The 21,160-nt window shown below is 41.5% G+C and overlaps 1 protein-coding gene across 12 annotated transcripts in view; it reads left to right on the forward strand.

Annotated features, from left to right (window-relative positions):
• NEO1 (neogenin 1) overlaps positions 1-21,160 on the forward strand; it is a 377,465-nt gene that overhangs the window by 96,623 nt on the left and 259,682 nt on the right. For all 12 annotated transcript variants that reach the window (XM_079767544.1, XM_079767540.1, XM_079767550.1 and 9 more), the window contains 3 exons: positions 5,651-5,968; positions 13,352-13,627; positions 20,697-20,850. In XM_079767544.1, the coding sequence (XP_079623670.1) occupies positions 5,651-5,968; positions 13,352-13,627; positions 20,697-20,850 (748 nt within the window). The remainder of the gene's footprint in view (positions 1-5,650; positions 5,969-13,351; positions 13,628-20,696; positions 20,851-21,160) is intronic.

Raw genomic sequence — 21,160 nt, forward strand, 5'->3', positions numbered from 1 at the left:
GGAGTTCGATCTCTTGCTATGATGTGCACTGACCACCAGGGGATGGTGCAGAACGAAGGAAGACCCCGGATGGCAGCTGGAAGGAAGGCCCCAGCCAACAGTGGGAAGGCCCTGATCAGCCCTGATCGCCGGCCAGGCCTAGGGACCCTACCCATGCACAAATTTTGTGCACCGGGCCTTTAGTTTATAAATAAAGGGTTGTGTAGATATATTTAAAAGACAACCTGTTTATTTATTGGCCTAAACCTCACAGATTACTCCCGTGAAGAAATCTGATTACAGTATGAGTTGCTCACAAGGTAGTTGGTCAGTAACTTTCTCTGGCTGAAAATATAAGGTTTGTAGCAAATATATATTTTTAAAATTATGTTCTTCCCATGTTCAAAGAACTGGCCAAGGACTTAAGAAATTGAACTGATTCCTCCTGTACTCTACATCAGAATGAATTCTAGATGAAGATCAAATATGTATCTGGAAAATGAAACCACAAAAGTACTAGCACAAAATTAAGTTTTTATAATCTTGTGATAAAGAAGGCCTTTTAAAGTATAACAGATTTATTTTATGGAGTTAAAATTTGTTTTCTTAGTACTGAAACCAAAATGTAGGGTGTGAATCTGAGTTCCTTGTCTAGAATGAAGAATGAAGTCACAGATAAAACTAGTTAGTGGAACCAAAGTTTATTGGGAGAAGCCAGTCCTGTAAAAAGTGCAGCTGGGATTCCAGGAACAGGCCAGTGTCCAGAGCTTCCTTTCCATGTCACAGTCGGGTGTTAAAGTTCGTTAGTCCATGTGTAGAATCCCATATGGCCATAAGCCACGTGGGCTTAGGGGAGCATGTCTCCTGCCATCAACTCAAGAATCTAGAGCAGTGATTCTCAACCTTCCTAATGCCGTGACCCTTTAACTTTGCTGAGAGTTTTTATCATATATGATCTCACTCATATGTGGAATCTGATGAACAAAAATAGACCCAGTGACATAGAAACCCCAGAGGAAAGGCAGGGGAGGGTGGCGGGTGTAGGGCGGGTGTAGGGAAGAAATCAACCAGTGAACTCATATGCGTATATGTATAACCCATAGACAGAGACAATGGGCTGGTGAAGGTGGGGGCGGGGGGAGGGCAATGGGGGAAAAAGGGGACATATGTAATACTTTCAACAATAAAGATAAAAAAATAATAAATGGGTGCTGGATTTTGTTGAATGCTTTTTCTGTATCTATTGATGTAATGATATGGTTTTTATCTTTCACCTTGTTTATGTATGTGTTCTGTCATTTTTTTTGTTTATCATGTTAATGGATTCACAGATGTTGAACCATCCTTGCACCCCTGAAATAAGTCCCCTTGATCATGGTATATGATCTTTTATATATATTGCTGAATTTGGTTTGCTAGTATTTTCTTGAGGATCTTTGAATCTATGTTCATCAGAGATATTGGCCTATAATTTTTTTTCTTTGTAGTGTTTTTATCTGGTTTTGGAATCAGGATAATGCTGGCCTTGTAAAATGAGTTTGGGAATCTTTCCTCCTCTTGTATTTTTTTGTAATAATTTGAGAAGGATAGGTGTTAGTCCTTCTTTGAATGTTTGGTAAAACTATCTATGAAACTATTTGGTCCTGGACTTTTGTTTCTTAGTAATTTTTGATCAATGCTTCGGTTTTAATTAGTATTAATCACTCCATTCAGATTTTTCTGTTACTCTTGATTCAGTTTTGGAAGATTGTATATTTCTAGGAATTTACCCACTTTCAGATTGTCCAATCTATTGGCATATATATAGTTGTTTGTAATATTTTCTTACAATTTTTTTTTGTATTTCTAATTTTATTTATTTGGGTACACTCTCTTATTCTTGATAAGTCTGGCTAAAGGTTTATTGATCTTGTTTATGTTTAAAAAAACAGCTGTTGGTTTCATTGAATTATTTATTTTATTGTTTAGACTATTTTCATTTGTCTCAAGGTATCTTTTGATTTCTTCCTTTATCTCATTGTTAATTATTCATTGTTAGGTAACATCTTATTTGGTCTTCATGTTTTTGTGTGTTTTTCAGTTTTTTTCTTGTAATTGACTTCTAGGTTCATACCTTTATGGTCAGAGAAGATGCTTGATATGATTTCAGTCTTTTTAAATTTAAACTTGTTTTGTGTCCTAACATGTGGTCTGTCTTAGAAAATGTTCCATGTGTACTTTAAAAGAATGTATATTCTGCTGCTTTGGGGTGAAATGCTCTGAAGATACCAATTAAATCCGCTGGTCTATTGTGTTTTTTCAGGCCACTGTTTCCTAGTTGATTTTCTGTCTGGAAGATCTATCATTGATGTCAGTGGGATGTTAAAGTCCCCTACTATGACTGTATTACTGTCATTCTCTCCTTTATGTCCATCAGTATTTGCTTTACATATTTAAGTGCTCCTAGGTTGGGTGCATAAATGTTTACAAGGGTTATATTCTCTTGTTGGATTGATCCCTTTATCATTATTTAATGACTTTCTTATTATAGCCTTTGTATTAAAATCTAATTTGTCTGTTATAAGTGTTGCTACCCCAGCTTTTTTTTTTTTTTTCATTTCCATTTGCCTGAAATACATTTTTCCACCCATTTACTTTCAGACTGTGTGTATCTTTTCATTCTGAGGTGTTTCTTTTAGACAGCACATATATGGGTCTTGTTTTTTTAATCTATTCAGCAACCCTATGTCTTTTGATTGGAGCATTTCATTCATATGCATTTAAAGTGATTATTTGATAGGTATGTATTTATTGCCATTCTTTATATAACTATGTTCCTCTTTTTTCCCCCCTTCTTAACAAAGTCTCTAACATTTCTTGTAATACTTGTTTGTTGGTGATGAACTCCTTTAGCTTTTTCTTGTCTGGGAAGCTCTTTATTTCTCCTTTAATTTTAAATGATATCCTTGCTGGGTAGAGTAGTGTTAGTTGTAGGTTCTTGCTTTGCATCACTTTGAATATTTGATGCCAGTTGGTCCCTTCTGGCTTGAAATGTTTTTGTTGAGAATTCAGCTGACAGTCATATGGGAGCCTCTTTTGTAGCTGCCATAATTAACTGTCTTTCTCTTGCTCCTTTTAAAATTCTCTCTTTGTCTTTAACCTTTGCCATTTTAATTATGATGTGTCTTGGTGTGGGCCTCTTTGGGTTCATTTTGTTTGTAACTCGCTGCATTTCCTGGACTTGTCTTTTTCCTTCACAAGGTTAGGGAAGTTTTTAGTCATTATTTCTTCAAATAGGTGCTCAATTCCTTGCTCTCTCTCTTCTGGTACCCTTAATACTTACCTTATTTAAATTTCATTTTTCTTTTTGCTGTTCTGCATGGTTGTTTTCTGCTACTTTGTCTTTCAGATTTCCAATTCGAATCTCTGTGTCATCCCACCTCCTCTTGTTTTTTTTTCTAATGTATTCTTCATTTAAGATATTGTATTCTTTATTTAGGAATTGTTCATTTTTATGATTTCAATTCCTTTTTTATTTTAAATGTCTTTTTAAGTTCTCACTGAGTTCACATATTCTTCGCCTAAGTTCATTGAGCATCCTTATAGCCATTGTTCTAAACTCTGATAGATTGCTTGCCTATTTCTTTTAGTTATTTTTCTGGGGATTTCTCTTATTTTTTTTTTTTTAATTTTTCATTTGGAACGTGCTTTTTGTCTCTCCGTTTTAGCTGGCTCTCTTGATTTGTTTTGTACATTAGGTAGATCTACTCTGCCTCCCAGTGTTAGTATGGTGGCCTTATGTAGTAGGTGTCCTGTGGGGCTTAGTAGTGCAATCAAGCAAGTGCTCCAGGAATGTTCCTTGTTGAAATCTCCCATTGCAATTTAGACTTGATTGCTATTGGCCCATCTGTCAGTGGGGTGTGCCTCAGGCTGGCTGACTGTGGGGATTGATCCTCACCAGCTTCTGAGCGAGGGCTGACCCCACGAAGTGGATTTGTCCCCGCAGTGCCTGGTATGTGCTGAGATCTTTGGGTATGCGGCTTGTGGAGCTAATTGAGCTATGATCTGATGTGGTCTGAAGTCCATTATCGGGTGTGTTGTTCTGGGGCCTCTTGGGAGGGACTCTGGGGCAGGTCAGTGTCAGGCACTGCCTGTGACTGGCCCTAGGCCACCTGTTTGGAGCTATAAAGCAATCTACAGTTTATGGCTGCTTTTGCTCGGTCAGAATGCATGGGAGGGGCCAAGCTACCCACCATCATTTTCTTACATCAGTGCAGAGCCTGGGGCGGTCTGCAAAAGATCCAAGGCACCCTGAGATCTGCATCCTGCTCGCTGCCTGTTAGGCTCAGTCACTTAAAGAGCATCTGGTGGTACACGAATTACACGAGGTAGTTTTCAGTGCATCACCAGGTAGGAGTGAGTGGTCACTAGATTGATACAGATTCAACCTTAGCACTGGTGCTGGTTTTGAGGCCACTCAGTAAAAGTCTCAGGACACAAGGCCAGATGCCACCCATTGGGTGCCCATGGGCCTTTGTGGAGGGCAGCAGAGCTCATCAGGCCAAAACACAGCAAGATTTGGCCGTGTGAGGGGAGGGCTTTGCATAGGAATGGTGGCATCTATCAATAGTGCGAGGGAAAAATGGCCCCCACTTGGGAGCCACACAACTCAGTCTCTCCTCCAGTCTGCCTGGACTTCTTCAAGAGTCTTTCAAGAAAGTCTTCACCACAGGCCACACATCCAGCTGACTCTTCTGCAGGGTGGGAGCCTGGCAGTGCAGGATTACTGCAAGTTGGGAGGATGGGACTAGTGCATTTCTTCAGGCTGATGTGGTATGGAGGGGAGTGGTCACCCTGAAATATGGCATCTGTGGGCGATATGGGGAGGGACTCGGCATACGGACTCTGGCAGCTGTCCCTTTAGCGCGCTCTCTCTCTCTCTCTCTCTCTCTCTCTCTCTCTCTCTCTCTCTCTCTCCCCCTCTCCCTACACAACTCAGTCTCCCCTTTATAGGACTCTAGTCTGCTCCGATCCGCCCTCCCTCTGCTGGAGCCCAGTGTGAGTGGCCGCAAATAAGATTTTGTGCCTCGGCCCTTTAAGTGGGTGCTTGGGTTTCTAGCAGATTCTTGTTTCTCCTTAGCAGACAGAATCCCTGCTGATTTTCACAGCCAGATGTTATGTGGGCTCCTCTTCCCAGCTCTGGTGCTCTGGGCTGGGGAGCCTGGCGTGGGGTTGAGACCACATGCTCCTCATGGGCACCTTTGCAGCTGAGATGGCCGGCCCTTTTCGCATCTCTGCCCTTCCTACCAGTCTCAGTGTGGCTTCTTCTGTAAATCCTTGGTAATAAGACTTCTTTTCAGCTAGTCTTCAGATGGTTATTCAGGGTGATTGTTCTAAAGTTTAGTTGTAATTACAGTTTGGACATGGGAAGAGATGAGTATAATGTCCACCTCCTCCATGACTATCTTGGATCATTCTTCTAATGTTCTTCTAAATGGCTCAAATTTTGATTTCCTAGTAAAAGATAATATTTATTTATTAGATATTCATAGTAAAATGACTGTATTGATGTATCATACCCCCAAAACATAACTATTTGTAAATAATTTTTGGACACATTATATTTTATTACTGAAATAGTAGAAGAAAGTTTTTCATAACTTTGTTCTTTTTTATTTTATTATTTTTGTAGGATCCAGCATTCGAACATTCACTCCATTTTATTTTCTGGTGGAGCCAATGGATACACTCTCAATTAGAGGCTCTTCTGTTGTATTAAATTGTTCAGCATATTCTGAGCCTTCTCCAAAAATTGAATGGAAAAAAGATGGAACATTTTTAAATTTAGTATCAGATGATCGACGCCAGCTTCTCCCAGATGGGTCTTTATTTATCAGCAATGTGGTGCATTCCAAACACAATAAACCTGATGAAGGTTATTATCAATGTGTGGCCACTGTTGAGAGTCTTGGAACTATTGTCAGCAGAACAGCTAAGCTCACAGTAGCAGGTAAGTTTTGTTAAATGATTCATTTATATTTTCCAAGTTTTATAAAGGGTAAATCTTGATAAAAGCATTATTATCCTAGACTTTTAATTTAACTGGTAACAGCAGATACAATCATTAAATATTTAACAAGTATCAATTGACTATGCATTATGTAGGACTTGGTCAGTGCTGTGGGGAATAAACTTTAGCACTTCCCACTTTCTGATGATTTGAATGGCTTAAGGTTGCTATCAGAAGTACTGAGCCAGTTCATTTTAACTTAGAAATGACAGAGGAAGTTGTATAGAAAAATTGAGTCATTTTAGTTGCTAACTTTTATCCTACCCTGCATTACCATTTAGTATGGCTTTGGAAAACCCGAAGTATAGCCAGATTCTTGGTTCCTTTGTGCCTTAACCAAGGAAACAACATTTAATTGGAAAAATTATTTTAAAATCTGTAGGCTATATATATCAAGGTGAAGAGCAGAAAGTTTTAAGGAGAGAAACATTCACTTCCTTGTAGCGCATCCTTTTTAAAAAAATCTTTATTGTTGAAAGTATTACATGTGCCCCCCCCCCCCAAGTGACCCTTCTAGCCTGCCCTGCCCCCTACCTCAGGCCTTCACTACCTATTGTCTGTTTCCATGGGTTATACTTATATACATACAAGTGCTTTGGTTGATCTCTTCCCACCAACGCATCCACCCCGCCTTCCCTATGCGATACGACAGTCTGTTCCATAATAGACCATCTTTTTTGAAGAACGATGGAAAGTTTAAAAAAAATTAAGGATCTAGGAGAGTAAGATGTGGTTCCTACATAAGTCATATATGTCTTGTATTAGAGACTGGAATTCCTCAGATCAGGATTTCTTCACTTAAATACCAGATGAAGTAGTTAGTTTTGGTTAAGTTTTACATTGTTCAAAAGTTGTATAATAATTAAGACTTATATTTATACTCACTTGGTGAAATGCTAACTTGTGAAAAAAGAATATGACTGAGACTGTAGTTTCTCATATCATTCCCATTGCAGGTCATGGCTCCCTGTTTGTGCTCACTCCAGGTTGTATTTGCTCATTTATTCAGAGTATGATGACTCTTTTCCCCTTTGGAGCCCAATACTCCAAGTTTTATTGAGTGCCATAGAATGCTATTGTAGTTACTCCACAATTATGGAAAAATAAAGTCAGCCCTCTTGACAATCTGCCTTTTCTTATTTTTAAAATCTCTTTGCCAGGCATTCTCCAACATGTTGATAAATAAGTTAGCATCATGACTGCCCCTATAATGTCACTTAGGTCACCTCCTGTTTATCATTTATGTTTTTAAATGGGTTTTAGTCATGACTACTTCCTCAGCTGTACCTCACACCCAATCACCAAATCCAGTGAATTCTTCCTAATTTCTCTACTTGATTCACATTCTTCTTTCTAAGGCTATTCTCTCATCATCCCTCACCACAGCCTTGTAACAGTCTGCCAACTTATCCTTTTCTTTCTCCAGTCCATCTCTACTCTGTTTCTCACACCTTAGTGACTCTCCGGTAACAACATGAGGTTCATGTCTAGACCGCTTGAGTCCTTTCATGAGCTGGCTTCTACCTTTCCAGCTTCATTTCTTTTTAAAAAAATATTTTTATTGATTTCAGAGAGAAAGGGAGAAGGAGAGAGAGAAACATCAATGCTGAGAAAGAATCATTGATTGGCTGCTTCCTGCATGCCTCACACTGGGAATCTGAACCCACTACCCGAGCATGTGCCCTTGAACCTGCAGTCCACAGGCCGATGCTCTATCCAGTGAGCCACACCAGCCAGGGTCAGTTTCATTTCTTACCACTTCATCCTGCTCCCTGCCTCTAGCACCACCATCGCTACATTTTAAGCTGTGGCAGTATTGAATGTTTTCAGTTCCCTTTGCTTCTCTGCCTCTGACTTTTGCTCATGGCTTCCCCATTGCCTATTAATCCTGTCCTCCACCTTTTCCTCTCTTTTCTGCTAGGTTTGTTCATTCTTCCTCTTAACTTTCATATATTTCAGGAAATGGTTGTGTTTTTTTTAACCTAATATTTAAGTAACAGGCAGTTTTAATACAAGATGATAAAAATGTTGGCTGCAAGATTCTATAGAAGAGTTGCTTAACCTGCTCTTGGCCTGAGTATCAGGAGGAAATCCTACATAATAAAAAGGTAATATGCAAATTGCATCACTCCGCTACGCCCACGATTGGGCCAGCTGGAGGCGCGGGGGGCGGGACTCAGGGTGGCCGATTGGCTGGCGGTAGGAGCGGGCGAGTCCCCGCTCCTACCGCCAGCCTAAACGGCCGGCGCGGAAGGACCCATGGGGCCGGCGGAAGACGCTGGTGGTGGAACTCGGGGTGGCCGATTGCGTGGCTGCCGGCACCAGTTTTCCGCCAGCAGCAGTTTTCCTCTGGCCACCTGCCGATCGGAGCGCCTCCTGATCGGAGTTCCTCTTGGGGTGGCCGATCGTGCTGGCTGGAGGTGCTCTGATCGGCGGGTGGCCAGAGGAAAACTGCTGCTGGCGGAAAACTGGTGCCGGCAGCCAGGCGAAGGAAAAGTCTATTGCACGAAACTTCGTGCAACAGGCTTCTAGTAATATATAAACTAAGAAATGAATAGAAGTTCTTTTTTAGTAGTTACATCATATTCACTTATAGATATGCTGTAAATTATCTAAAGGTTTCCTTTTTGATGAGCAGTCATATGGATATCAATGGTTATCTCAATTGATCTTACCAGAAAAAAAAAATCAGAAACTTATACCTTTCTTGTCCTGTCCTTCCTTTCTGGTCCAGGATTACACATTTTACTTAATACTTGTCTTTTTAGACTATTTCAATTTCAAACTATTATTCTTTTTCCTTGTCTCATTGTTTGTCTTATGATGTTATAAGCAATACTATAATGAACAACTTTGTAAATCTTTATTTCTATAGAAAAGATTACTAGGCTTAGTAATTTTACTAATTGCTGGATCACAGGGTATACTTCATGTGTGTGTGATTTTAAAAATTAGCACTGGGTTGTCTGACAGTTCCTCAGAATGTTAACCACAACCATATGACTGAGAAATTTCATTAGGTATCTAATACCCAAGAGAAGAGAAAAAGATATGTTCACACAACAATTTGTACATGAATGTTTATAGCAGCATTGTTCATAATAGCCAAAAAGTGGAAACAGTATACATGTCTATCAAGTGAAGAATGGATAACCAAATGTGGTATATTCATATGTGGAATATTATTTGGCAACTAGAGGCCCAGTGCATGAATTTGTGCACCAGTGGGATCCCTCATCCTGGCCTGCAGGATTGGGCCGAAACCGGCTTTCTGACATCCCCGGAGGGATCCTGGATTGTGAGAGGGTGCAGGCCAGGCTGAGGGACTCCACCGGTGCATGATCAGGGTCAGGGAGGGATGCAAGAGGTTGGTCAGCCTGGGAGGGACCGTGGGAGGGTTCCAGGGCATGTGCGGTCCGTCTTGTTCACTCCTGATCAGCTGGACCCCAGCAGCAAGCTAACCTACCGGTTGACTGTCTGCCCCCTGGTGGTCAGTGCACGTCATAGCGAGTGGTTGAGCAGCCTTAGCATATCATTAGCATATTACGCTTTGATTGGTTGAACGGACAACTGGACACTTAGCGTATTAGGCTTTTATTATCTGCTAGAGGCCTGGTGCATGAAATTCGTGCACTGGGGGGAGGGGTGTCCCTCAGCCCAGCCTGCACCCTCTCCAATCTCGGACATCCCTCTCAAAATCAGGGACTGCTGGCTCCCAACTGTTTGCCTGCCTGCCAGCCTGATCACCCCCTAACCACTTCTCTGCCAGCCTGATAGACACCTAACTGCTCCCCTGCCGGCCCAATTGCCCCCAGCTGCCCTCTCCTGCTGGCCTGATCGCCCCCAACTGCCCTCCCCTACCAGTCCAGTAACCTCCAACTGCCCTCCCCTGCCTGCATAGTCGCCCCCAACTGCCCTCCCCTGCCGGCCCGGTTGTTCCCAACTGCCCTCCCTTGCCGACCCAGTCGCCCCCAACTGCCCTCCCCTGCCGGCCCGGTCGTCCCCAACTGCCCTCCCCTGCCAGCCCGGTCGCCACCAACTGCCCTCCACTGCCGGCCCGGTTGTCCCCAACTGCCCTCCCCTGCCGGCCTGGTTGTCCCCAACTGCCCTCCCCTACCAGTCCAGTAACCTCCAACTACCCTCCCCTGCCAGCCCGGTCGCCCCCAACTGCCCTCCCTTGCCAGCTTGGTCGCCCCTAACTGCCCTCCCCTGCTGGGGAATGATGCAAGTGAGTACAAGGGTTTTTTTAGGGGAAGATAAAATGTTCTAAAATTATATTATAGTGATGGTTGCAGAACTCTGTGCATATACTAAAACCATTGTATTGTGTATTTTAAATGGTAAACTTTATGCTATTATAAATTGTATCTCAGTAAAACTTATAAAAAAAGATATTGCCAAATTGCCATTCTAAAAGACTACTGGTTAGATTTCTTTGGTTGCAAGCAATAGGAACTGATTGTGGCCAGTCAGTCAAGAAGAGGGATTTTTGAAAGAATATTAAGTAGACCGCTCATAGAATTAAATATGAGCGGTCTTTTTCTCTGGGCTCTTATTTCTCCACAGCAGAAAATAGTTTGAGCTCAAAGGTGGGGAACTGTGTGTTTTAAATACAGACATTGTTAATTCCTTCTGGGCAGCTCCATTCCCGCCCTTTTTTTCTTCTGCAATTTTTCCAAGGCAGCAGGACAAAGTGACCTCCTGCTTGTGCACACGAGAAGGTGCAGCATTTTCTGCCTCAGTGTCAGTTACTAGTTCCTCCGTCTGCTTTCTTTATTCAGAAACTTGTAGAAATTACTGTCTGCGGACTCACCATACGTAGTTGTAGGTTTGTGTTTTTAAAACCTACTCATTTTCATGAGACCTAAGGAGGAAGAATATTTTGACTTTAGAAAAAATAGAACTAGCTCTTGGTCTCATTCTAAATTACTTTTCCTTTTCCCCCTTTTGTTAGTTCCTGTGTTTATTTTTATTCCCTTCTAATTTTATGATTTCTGAAAATGGGTATTTTGTTAATTTTATCTTTATTTCTTTTCTTCAAAATCCCCTTGAAACAAAAAATAAAAATTTGTGACACAGCTGGACAACCTGCATATGTGTGTCGTTTACAAATGGACTAATAAACCATCATAAAACTAGAAGATTTGTAGTTGTTTCTCATAATTTGTTTGTTAGTCCTTAAAGAAACATTTTATTGTATTCCGAGCATGTAAGAGTCACTTTTTAGATATTGTTGTTAGTAATAGTACCTATATTTACGGAATATTTATGTGCCAGGCAGTATTCACTATATGAATTATCTAAGTATTAGTTAAGTGTTTAACATTTATAACAACATTGTGAGGGCTGTTACTGTTCTGATTTTACTAATGAAGAAACTGAGGCTTAGAGGTTAGGTAACTTACCAACATCACACAGTTACAAACGAAGTTGTGCAGTTAGGATTCAGTGCAGATTGTGACTCCGGTACTCATAGTTGCCAATCTTTCAGAACTCATGGACCACCAGTGGTCTACGGACCACTGGTTGGCGACCGCTGCTATACAGAGTATTTATGACTGCATTTTTTTGGTTAATACTTGATTTCGAAGTAATTCAAACCTATGGAATCATTGCAAGAATGAAACAAATCCCATTTTAATCTTCACGATTAACATTTTACCTCATCTGCCTTATCACATCATCCCCAATATGCACATACCTAAGTACATTTTTTTCTGAATGTTTTTCTGAACTATTAAGAGTAAGTTCCAGATATTACCCTACCTAAATAATTCCGTGTATGTTTTCTAAAAAAAGGACATTCTCCTAAAAAAAAAAAATCCATCAATTTTGGGAATTTAAACTTGATACAATACTATCATTTAATTCATAGGTACTGTTCATATTTCACTGGTTATCTCAGTGGTCTTAATAGCAAGAAGTAAAACAAAAGTAGAAACTTTTAACCTCCTCCCCTCCCGCCCCCTTACTTTCTTATCCTGGATTACATGTTTTACTTAGTAGTTGTCTTTTTAGACTTTTAATCTCAAATCATTCTTTTTCCTTGTCTTATTTGGGGTTTTCTGATTCTTCCCTATGAATAGATTCAGGTTTTGCCTTTTTTTGGAGGAATAGAATAGTGATGCTCTGTTCTTCTTAGTGCATCATATTAGGAAGCATGTGATGTTTTGTTGTATTATTGGTGATGTTAATCTTTATTATTAGTTAAGGTGGCCTATGCTGTGTTTCTCACTATAAAGTTGATAAAATATTTCATACTTTTATTAATTTTGGGAAGAGATAATTTGATACCCTATTAATACCCTATTTCTCATCCAACTTTTACCTATTAATTTTTGCATCCATTTATAATTTATTATCCCAGATTTAGCCAGAAGAAACTCCCTTCAGTCTGACTTTTGTATCCTTTTGATTTATCCATATTATTCTTTGGGTACCTGCTTCTTTTCTGTCACAAGACATTCCAGGTTCATCTTGTACTTTTCTATACCAGCCCTAGAATCAGCTGTTTCTCCAAGGAGCACTGGTAATGGAGGATAGTATTTAGAAATCAAGATTAAGTCACCGTATATACTGATTGCCACTGGAGTGACATTGATTCTGGACTCTCTGGACAGATGATTGTATATGAAGCATATAAATATTTCATATATACACATTTGCATCTACATATACATCTTTCTATAGTTGTATATCTATCTACACTAATAAAAGGGAAACATGCAAATTGACTGCACCTCCACAATGCCCACCACCCAATCAGGAGTGAGTATGCAAATTAACCCAACAGAGATGATGGGTTAATTTGCATACGCAGGCACAGAGCAAAGACTGAAGGCCCGACTGAAGACTGAAGATGACTGAAGACTGAAGATTGAAGGGGCTTGGCTTCTCCACTGTGGCTGGAGCAAAGGCCTGGGTCCCGGGTGCTGGAGGAAAATCGGTGTCGGCAGCCATGGGAAAGAAGGCCTATTGCACGAATCTTTGTGCAACGGGCCTCTAGTAATTATGTAAAACCATAAGTTTATACTGATACCTCTATTCTAGTCTAATATCATGGGATTTATTCAGCTCTCCTGCTTTTCCATATTTGTACTGTGCTTCTCTGACTGTGAGGAATATGACTACAAGTATCCCTAGTACATTTACTTGTTTGATTTGTAATCCTTTATGTAGCCAATTTCCTGACTCATGAATCTCCTTCTTGACCCGGTTCCACCATACATGTGGCCACATGGGTTGACTTGCTGCTGGTTCCCATCACTACATTGAAAAGTAATGTTTAGCTACATTTTTTTCTTCTTTCTCTTTAATTTTCAGGTCTTCCAAGATTTTCCAGTCAACCAGAACATTCTTCAGTTTATGCTGGGGACAGTGCAATTCTGAATTGTGAAGTTAATGCAGATTTGGTTTCATTTGTGAGATGGGAACAGAACAGACAGCCTCTTCTTCTGGATGATAGAGTCCTCAAACTTCCAAGTGGGACACTGGTTATCAGCAACACAACTGAAGGAGACGGGGGACTTTATCGCTGCATAGTTGAAAGTGGTGGGCCACCAAAGTACAGTGATGAAGCTGAATTAAAAGTTCTTCCAGGTATTCATTTATTATCAGGACTGATGGTGTTATGTTTATTGATGGGTAAAATTTGTTCTGTTAGAATTTTTTTTAATAAATACTTGTTAAAAATGTGCTGTGAAATATTAACATCAGCATAAAGTGTCTTAATTTCTTACAAGGGGGAAAAAGAAGAAAACATACAAGAAAGATCTACACTTTAATGATTACATTTGTCAGTAAATATTTATCAAGCAGTAAAATATATTCAGAGTCTATTGCATTCTTCTTGACCAAAAAAACATTAGCTGTGTGCCTTTTGTCAGGTCTCCCCACTTCTTTGAGTTCGGTTACTTCCCTATAATAGAATTTTTTTTATAGTTAAGTCTTTTTACTTGTAAGAGTTAGAGTCTAACTCAGGCTAGTTCATACAAGAGATGGGCAGAGTGGTAACTGTTACTATAGTAGCTCTCTAGACACTGGTAAGCAAGAGTTCTTGGATCTTTATAATACTCTCTCATTTTAATGTAAAACCAGCTCCTCTTCCCATCTTTCCTTCTCTTTGTAGGTTCTCACTCTGTCTACTCCTATTGGCTTTCCTCATACATGTTTTGTGCTATCTTTACTCAACTGCGTAATAACTTCTTACCCATAACTTTCTCTCACCTGTAGCTCATTGTAGTCCTTTTAGCCTCTTGATGTTTCATGACCTTTCAGCTTCTACACCCATTGCTAGGTGCCTGATGCTTTCCACATTTCTTACTTTAACCCTTTGCACTCGCTTGCTTTTTTCTCGATTCCTTTATTCTACTCGGGATTTAATTTTTTAAATACCCCAGATTTTACAAAGCGCGGCAGTAGAATAAAAAAATTGGAGTTTCTTTTCATACAAACTTATTTATTTGGATTTTTTTATATTTCAAATTATTGATATATTCAAAGAGTATAAAAAGAGCTGCTACCGATGCTAACCGTGTCGAGTCACACTCGACATCCAAGTGCAAAAGGTTAAATGTGAGTTTATGAATATAATTGGATCATCCCTATGTTGCGTGGGTAGTTTTTATATATAACTAGAGGCTCAGTGCACAAAATTCGTGCATGGGTAGGGTCCCTAGTGGCTGCTGGCTGCCAGCTGGGGCCTCCCTTCATTCTGTGCTGCCCCCTGTTCTGTTAGAGTTTTTGGTCAGCGCACGTCATAGCGAGCGATCGAACTCCCAGTTGGTTGAACTCCCAAGAGGACACTTTGCATATTAGGCTTTTATATATATAGAAGATATAACCAGAAGTGAAATTGCTGGGTCATAGGCTGTCCCATTTTTAATTTTTTGAGGGCCCTCCATACTGTATTCCACAGTGGCTGCACCAATCTCCATTCCCACCAACAGTGCACAAGGGTTCCCTTTTCTCCACATCCTCACCAACACTTGTTTGTTGATTTATTGATGATAGCCGTTCTGACAGGTGTGAGGTGATATCTCATTGTGATTGTAAATTGCATTTATCTGCTGATGATTAGTGAGCATCTTTTCATGTGTCCAATGGCCATCTGCATATCCTCTTTGGAGAAGTGTCTATGCAGGTCCTCTGCCCATTTTTTATTGGATTGTTTGTTTTTTTGATGTACAAGTTTTTTATAAATTTTGGATATTAACCCCTGACTGGATATATCATTGGTGAATATGTTCCTCCATTCAAGTAGGTTGTTTTTTCGTTTTGTTGATAGTTTCTTCTGATGTGCAAAATCTTTTTAGTTTGATATAGTCCTATTTGTTTATTTTTTCTTTTGTTTCTCTTGCCTGAGGAGATATATCAGAAAAAACACTGCCAAGAGAAATGTCTGAGATTTTTCTGCCTATGTCTTTTACTGTGAGTTTTATGATTTCGAGTCTTACATTTAAGTCTTTAATCCATTTTGAGTTAATTTTTGTATATGGAATAAGAAGAAAGTCGAGTTTCATTTTTGTGTGCTTATCTGTCCAATTTTCCCCACAGCATTTTTTGAATAGACTGTCTTTAGCCCATTGAATGTTCTTGCCTTCTCTGTCATAGATTGATTGACCATAATGGCAGTGGTATATTTCTGGGCTCTCTATTCTGGTTCATTGGTCTATATGTCTGTCTGTTTTTATGCCAGTTCCATGCTGTTTTGATTACTATGGCCTTGTAGTATAATTTGATATCAGGTAGTGTAACACCTCCAATTTTGTTCTTTATGAAATTGCTGTAGCTCTTCGGGGTCTTTTGTGGTTTCATATAAATATTTTTATAATTTGTTTTAGTTCTGTGAAATACTCCATTGGTATTTTGGTAGGGATTGATTGCATTGAATCTGTAGATTACTTTGGGTAATGCGGACATTTTAATGATGTTATTTTTGTTATCCTTGAGCATAGTATTCCATTTATTTGTTTTTTCTTCAAAAAAATTTTTTTTATTCAGAGGCACAGTGTCCTTGAATATTGCAAACTTCCAATCTCTTATAGAATTTTTGGGAAGACATTGTTTTTGGTGTGTTGGTTACAATGCACAGGGGTGGGTCAGCGCCAGTCAGAGAAGCATCTTTTATGGTTGATTAGATAGGTGAGAGCAGTTTAATGTCAGTCTTAGAAGCAAGTGATTCTGTTGCTAAATGACTGACATTTAAAGCCTGAGGCTGTCACTGATTGGTTGGTTCTCAAACGCATGTTCACTGAAGGGAGTTGTGCCTGATCTGTTAGACAATTTTTACTTGTTACCATGACTACAGAACCGTCGTCACTTGGTTGTTACCATGGTTATAAAACATTTTTTCCTAAGATTATGGGGACAGGAGTCACATCTCTTTGCCTGAGAATTTTTTTCCCTTCAAAACTTAGTATTAGAAATATCACACCATCAAAACTTAGAGAACGTATCTTTTATCTATAAGAATGTGGCCTTTCATATGTCCATAAGAGCAACTATATAAAGTGAACACCCATACAGTGGTAACCTGATAGTTGCACCGTTATAAAATCAAAGGATTGACAAACTAAGTGAACCAAGTTAAAGATGAAACTCAGAAATATTTTTAGAAGTAACACACTGACACAGGGAAGGAAAGGAAACCTTTTATGATATCACTGGAGTGGGGCGGATGCTGCTAAGAGTCCTGAGCTTGCTCAGTCTCTTCTCTGTTTGTTCCAGTCATAAGGCATTTGCTTATTCCTATATTTTAAAGTAAAGAGGATTCATGTCACCTCCCTCAGTTAACTAGTAAGTACATTGAATACAGGAGCTATAACTTATACATCTTTAAGGCCCCAGAGGACCTGGCACAGTGATTTGCACATAAAAGTTATTTAAGTAACTAAAGACCCGGTGCATGAAATTCATGCACTGGGGGCAAAGGGGGTGTTCCTCAACCCGGCCTGGCCCTCTGGCAGTCCGGGAGCCCTTGGGGGATGTCTGATGCGGGGAGTGGGCTAAGCCAGCAATCAGACTTCCTTAGTGCTGCCGTGGAGGCAGGAGAGGCTCCTGCCACTGTGGCTGCACTTGCCAGCCATGAGCCCAGCTCAGCGCTTCTGGCTGAGCGGTACTCCCCCTGTGGGAGTGCACCCACCACCAGGGGGCAGCTCCTGCATTGAGCGTCTGCCCTCTGATGTTCAGTGCGTATCATCTAGTGGTTAGTGCATGTCATAGTGATCGGTTGTTTTGCAGTTCGGTTGATTTGCATATTAGTCTTTTATTATATAGGATATTGGAATACAGAATGTGTGTTTTTTTGCCAGTAAAATATAGAGAAATGATTCTATATGGTGGATAAAGTTGAACATAAATCACCTTGTTGCTAAGAAGGTATCAAAATTGTGAAATTAATGAATTTAGAGTGGTAGTAAACATATTTCAAACATATGATTCACTGGTACAGACTAAAGAAAATTCACTGGGAATAGAAGGGGATAGAGAGGGATGGGAAAATTCTTCATCAATGATAGGTACTTGTTCTTTAGCTCATGTTCCTTTAAAGAAAATGTGAATATGGCTTAAACTTTCTCCTTCTTAAGAACTTTAAGCTAAAATCTAGAAGGATAAATAAGAGTTAATAAATGTCTGGAATTCTTTAAAAGAACCAAGCAATGTAAAACTATGGCATTAAAATGAGTATCCCAAGAGTACCTTGTCTTTGGAAATGTCCTCAAAATGCCCTAAAAGTTTTGACGGCCGGCAAAATGACATATGTAGAGGTAACCATTATGAAAAGACACTTTGCATGGACACAGATTATATTCAATGAAGGCCTGAGGAGGGGCATGGAGTGGGGTAGAGGAGGGCCAAGGGTGGGGGGGAGACATTTTGAAAAACTTAAGTAGGAAAAATGTTAATGGGGATAATGGAGAAACTTCAGATTGAGTATATTATTGTGCTAAAGAAATAAGTCAGTTCCAGAGTTCCTACTATGTGTCCTGCCTATTGTTAAATGTTGGACATAAAAAGGAAAATTGAACAGATCTTATTTCTTTCAAATGGGTGACAGATAATCCTATCTAATAAAAGAGTAATATGCAAATTGACCATCCCCCCAAGACACAAGATGGCTGCCCCCATATGGTCAAAGATGGCTGCCCCATGTGGACACAAGATATGGCCACCACAAGATGGCCTGCAGGGGAGGGCAGTTGTGGGTAGTTAGGGGTGACCAGGCCGGCAGAGGAGGGCAGTTGGGGGAGACCAGGCCAGCAAGGTAGGGCAGTTGGGTGGAACCCAGGCCTGCAGGGGAGGGCAGTTGGGGGACCAGGCCTGCAGGGGAGGGCAGTTGGGGGGGGTAGGCCTGCAGTGGAGGGCAGTTGTGCGCAATCAGGCAAGCAGGGAGGGCAGTTAGGCGTGACCAGGCCGGCAAAGGAGGGCAGTTGGAGGAGACCAGGCCAGCAGGGGAGGGCAGTTGGGGGAGACCAGGCCAGCGGGGGAGGGCGGTTGGTGGGGCCAGGCCTGCAGAGGAGGGCAGTTGTGGGGGGACCAGGCCTGCAGGGGAGCACAGTTAGGGGTGACCAGACTGGCAGGGGAGGGCAGATAGGGGTGACCAGGCCAGCAGGGGAGGGCAGTTAAGGGCAATCAGGCCAGCTCGGGAGCAGTTAGTTGTCAATCAGGATGGCAGGGGAGTGGTTAGGGGTGATCAGGCTGGCAGTCAGAAGCTGTGAGGGGCAATCAGGCAGAGGCAGGTAAGCGGTTGGGAGCCAGCAGTCCTGGATTGTGAGAGGGATGTCCGACCGCCCGTTTAGGCCCGATACGGGTGGGTCGGACATCCCTCAAGGGGTCCCAGATTGGAGAGCGTGCAGGCTGAGCTGAGGGACACCCCCCCGCCCCCGTGTACGAATTTCATGCACCAGGCCTCTAGTTATACAAATAGTTATCACTCTGTGAAATTGGCATTAGACTGGGGGCTTGCACAAATTCCCCTGACAGCCCTGATGGAAATGGGACAAAGAAAGGTTAGGTGAGGCATTTAAATTCATGCAAAGTTATTGACGGATTTATATTTCAGCAAACCAATAGCGACATAAGTTTAGTTGGGGGTGGGGTGGGGGAGCTGGAGGGTGGCAGCAGTTGCCAGACATGTATCACATTAGAAAGACAAAAAGAAACCAGGAAATTCTCTTCCAAGACATAGTGGGGGAAAATATCCATAACTTCCTTCTGGTACAATGTGCTTGCTAGGAATTTATTTTTTCCCTCATAATTAAAATCACACACATACTCAAGCCCTTAGAGTTTTGTGAGAATATTATATATTCAAGACATCAACTGAGCATGGTATTGTCAAGTGTGTGATTATAAGGAAAGGGTTAAACGGAAGGGAGTGTTTCAGACATGGGAAGGCTGGATAGAAGTTTGAAAAACACCGTTTTCCTACTTGCAAAAACCCTGAACTGTTAAGCTCCCCAAAATACACGTGTGTGTGTGTGAGCGCAGGCAGATCTATTTCGGTAGGGTTTAAAAACCGTTTTTTAAATCATGCTCTCTCCATATTGCTGCACTGCAAACACGGAGCAGCCCCCTTAGGATCGTGTGGCCAAAGCTGCAGCAGAAGCACCCACTGGCAGCGCTGTTTACGCCGCTGTCCAAGCCGCCCTCTCCCCATTACCCCACTGGGAGCCACATTCTTTGAGCCTGTGTCACCTCTGGGGACCTGCAACTGGATCCGGGGGCCCAGGAATCTGGTTCCTCCAGAAAACTTTGCTGCGTGTGGGAGCGAGGGCTCTAGTCCTGGTGCATGGGAACGCACCACCAGCCAGTCGCCTCTGCCTGGTGCTTGGCTGTGGCCCTACCTCTCCGGGCGAGGTGCGGGATCGGGGCCTGCGGCGCGGGGCGGGGCTGAGGGGGGGCTCGGCTGGGTATATAAGGCCGGTGGCGCTGGTTTAACTTCTGACTTGGGTTATTTATTTGGGGATCACACAAACCGCACAGGCTGGTGGAGGTGGTGGTTTGGTGGTGGCGGCCACAGAGGCTGCCGCAGATGGTAATTTTATAAAAAAGGCAGCAGTGAGTGATGGGAGCATCATGACTCCTGGGCGCAGGCTGGAGTTGCGGAGTTTTTGGGGTGCAGCAGGAGTGCTGAGAGAAAAGGGAGCGTCTGGGACCCAGCAGCTGCTCCGGATGTGCTGGCCGGGTTTTTGTGCGGCTGTGCTGAGCGCCAGGCAGCCCAAGTGAACCACTCCAGTCACAATAGCAATCCGTCTTCCGCAGCCGAAGGAAACTGGACTGCCACGTCCATCCTATTTGTTTAGACACTTGCCAGGAGCTCTGGAGTCAGTGGAGCCACCAAGTCCTTGCTCCTGGTCGCCGCTCTCCCTCGGTGGGGCTGACAGGACTGCACACTCCAGCGGCGGGGCTGATGGAATTGGGCGCCACCATCTTGTGGCTGTAGGCGTCACCATCTGTGTCGCGGAGTGACGGTCAATTTGCATATCTCCTCTTTATTAGATAGGATGTTTGCTCATTTAAATGAAATTTTCTGGTTTCAATTTGCTTAAAATATTTTACTATATAAAACCATACAGACTGATTATGAATTTGTCATTTTCATCATTGAAGTTGTAAAGTGCTTTCTTAATCATTATCTTTGATTTAAAAAATTTTTTTTTCTTAGGTTCCGAAGTCACATCAAACTTGGTATTTTTGAAACAACCTTCTTCCCTAGTCAAAATCATTGGTCAGAGTGCAGTATTGCCATGTGTTGCTTCGGGACTTCCTCTTCCAACCATTAGATGGATGAAAAATGAAGAGGCACTTGACACAGAAAGGTAATGTATACCTAAAATCCTTTTTCAACCTTAGCTTGAGCCTTGTTCTTATGTGGCACTATTGATTAATAAGAAAATCTTTATCTACATAAAAATGTAAATACATCATAATTCTTATTTATCATCCTGCACATATATTTATATGCTGTATATGATTAGGATGTTTAAAGAAAAAATGCTTTCAAAATATTAAGGGATAATTATTCCATTTGTTCTTTCTGAGCTGCATTATCCTTAGCTTAAGTCCTCAGGACCTCCTTCTCTAAATTATTACATTACTAGAGGCCCAGTGCACGAAATTCATGCACTG

The sequence above is a fragment of the Cnephaeus nilssonii genome (assembly GCF_951640355.1).
Source record: "Cnephaeus nilssonii genome assembly, chromosome: 4".
Classification (NCBI taxonomy): Eukaryota; Metazoa; Chordata; class Mammalia; order Chiroptera; family Vespertilionidae; genus Cnephaeus; species Cnephaeus nilssonii.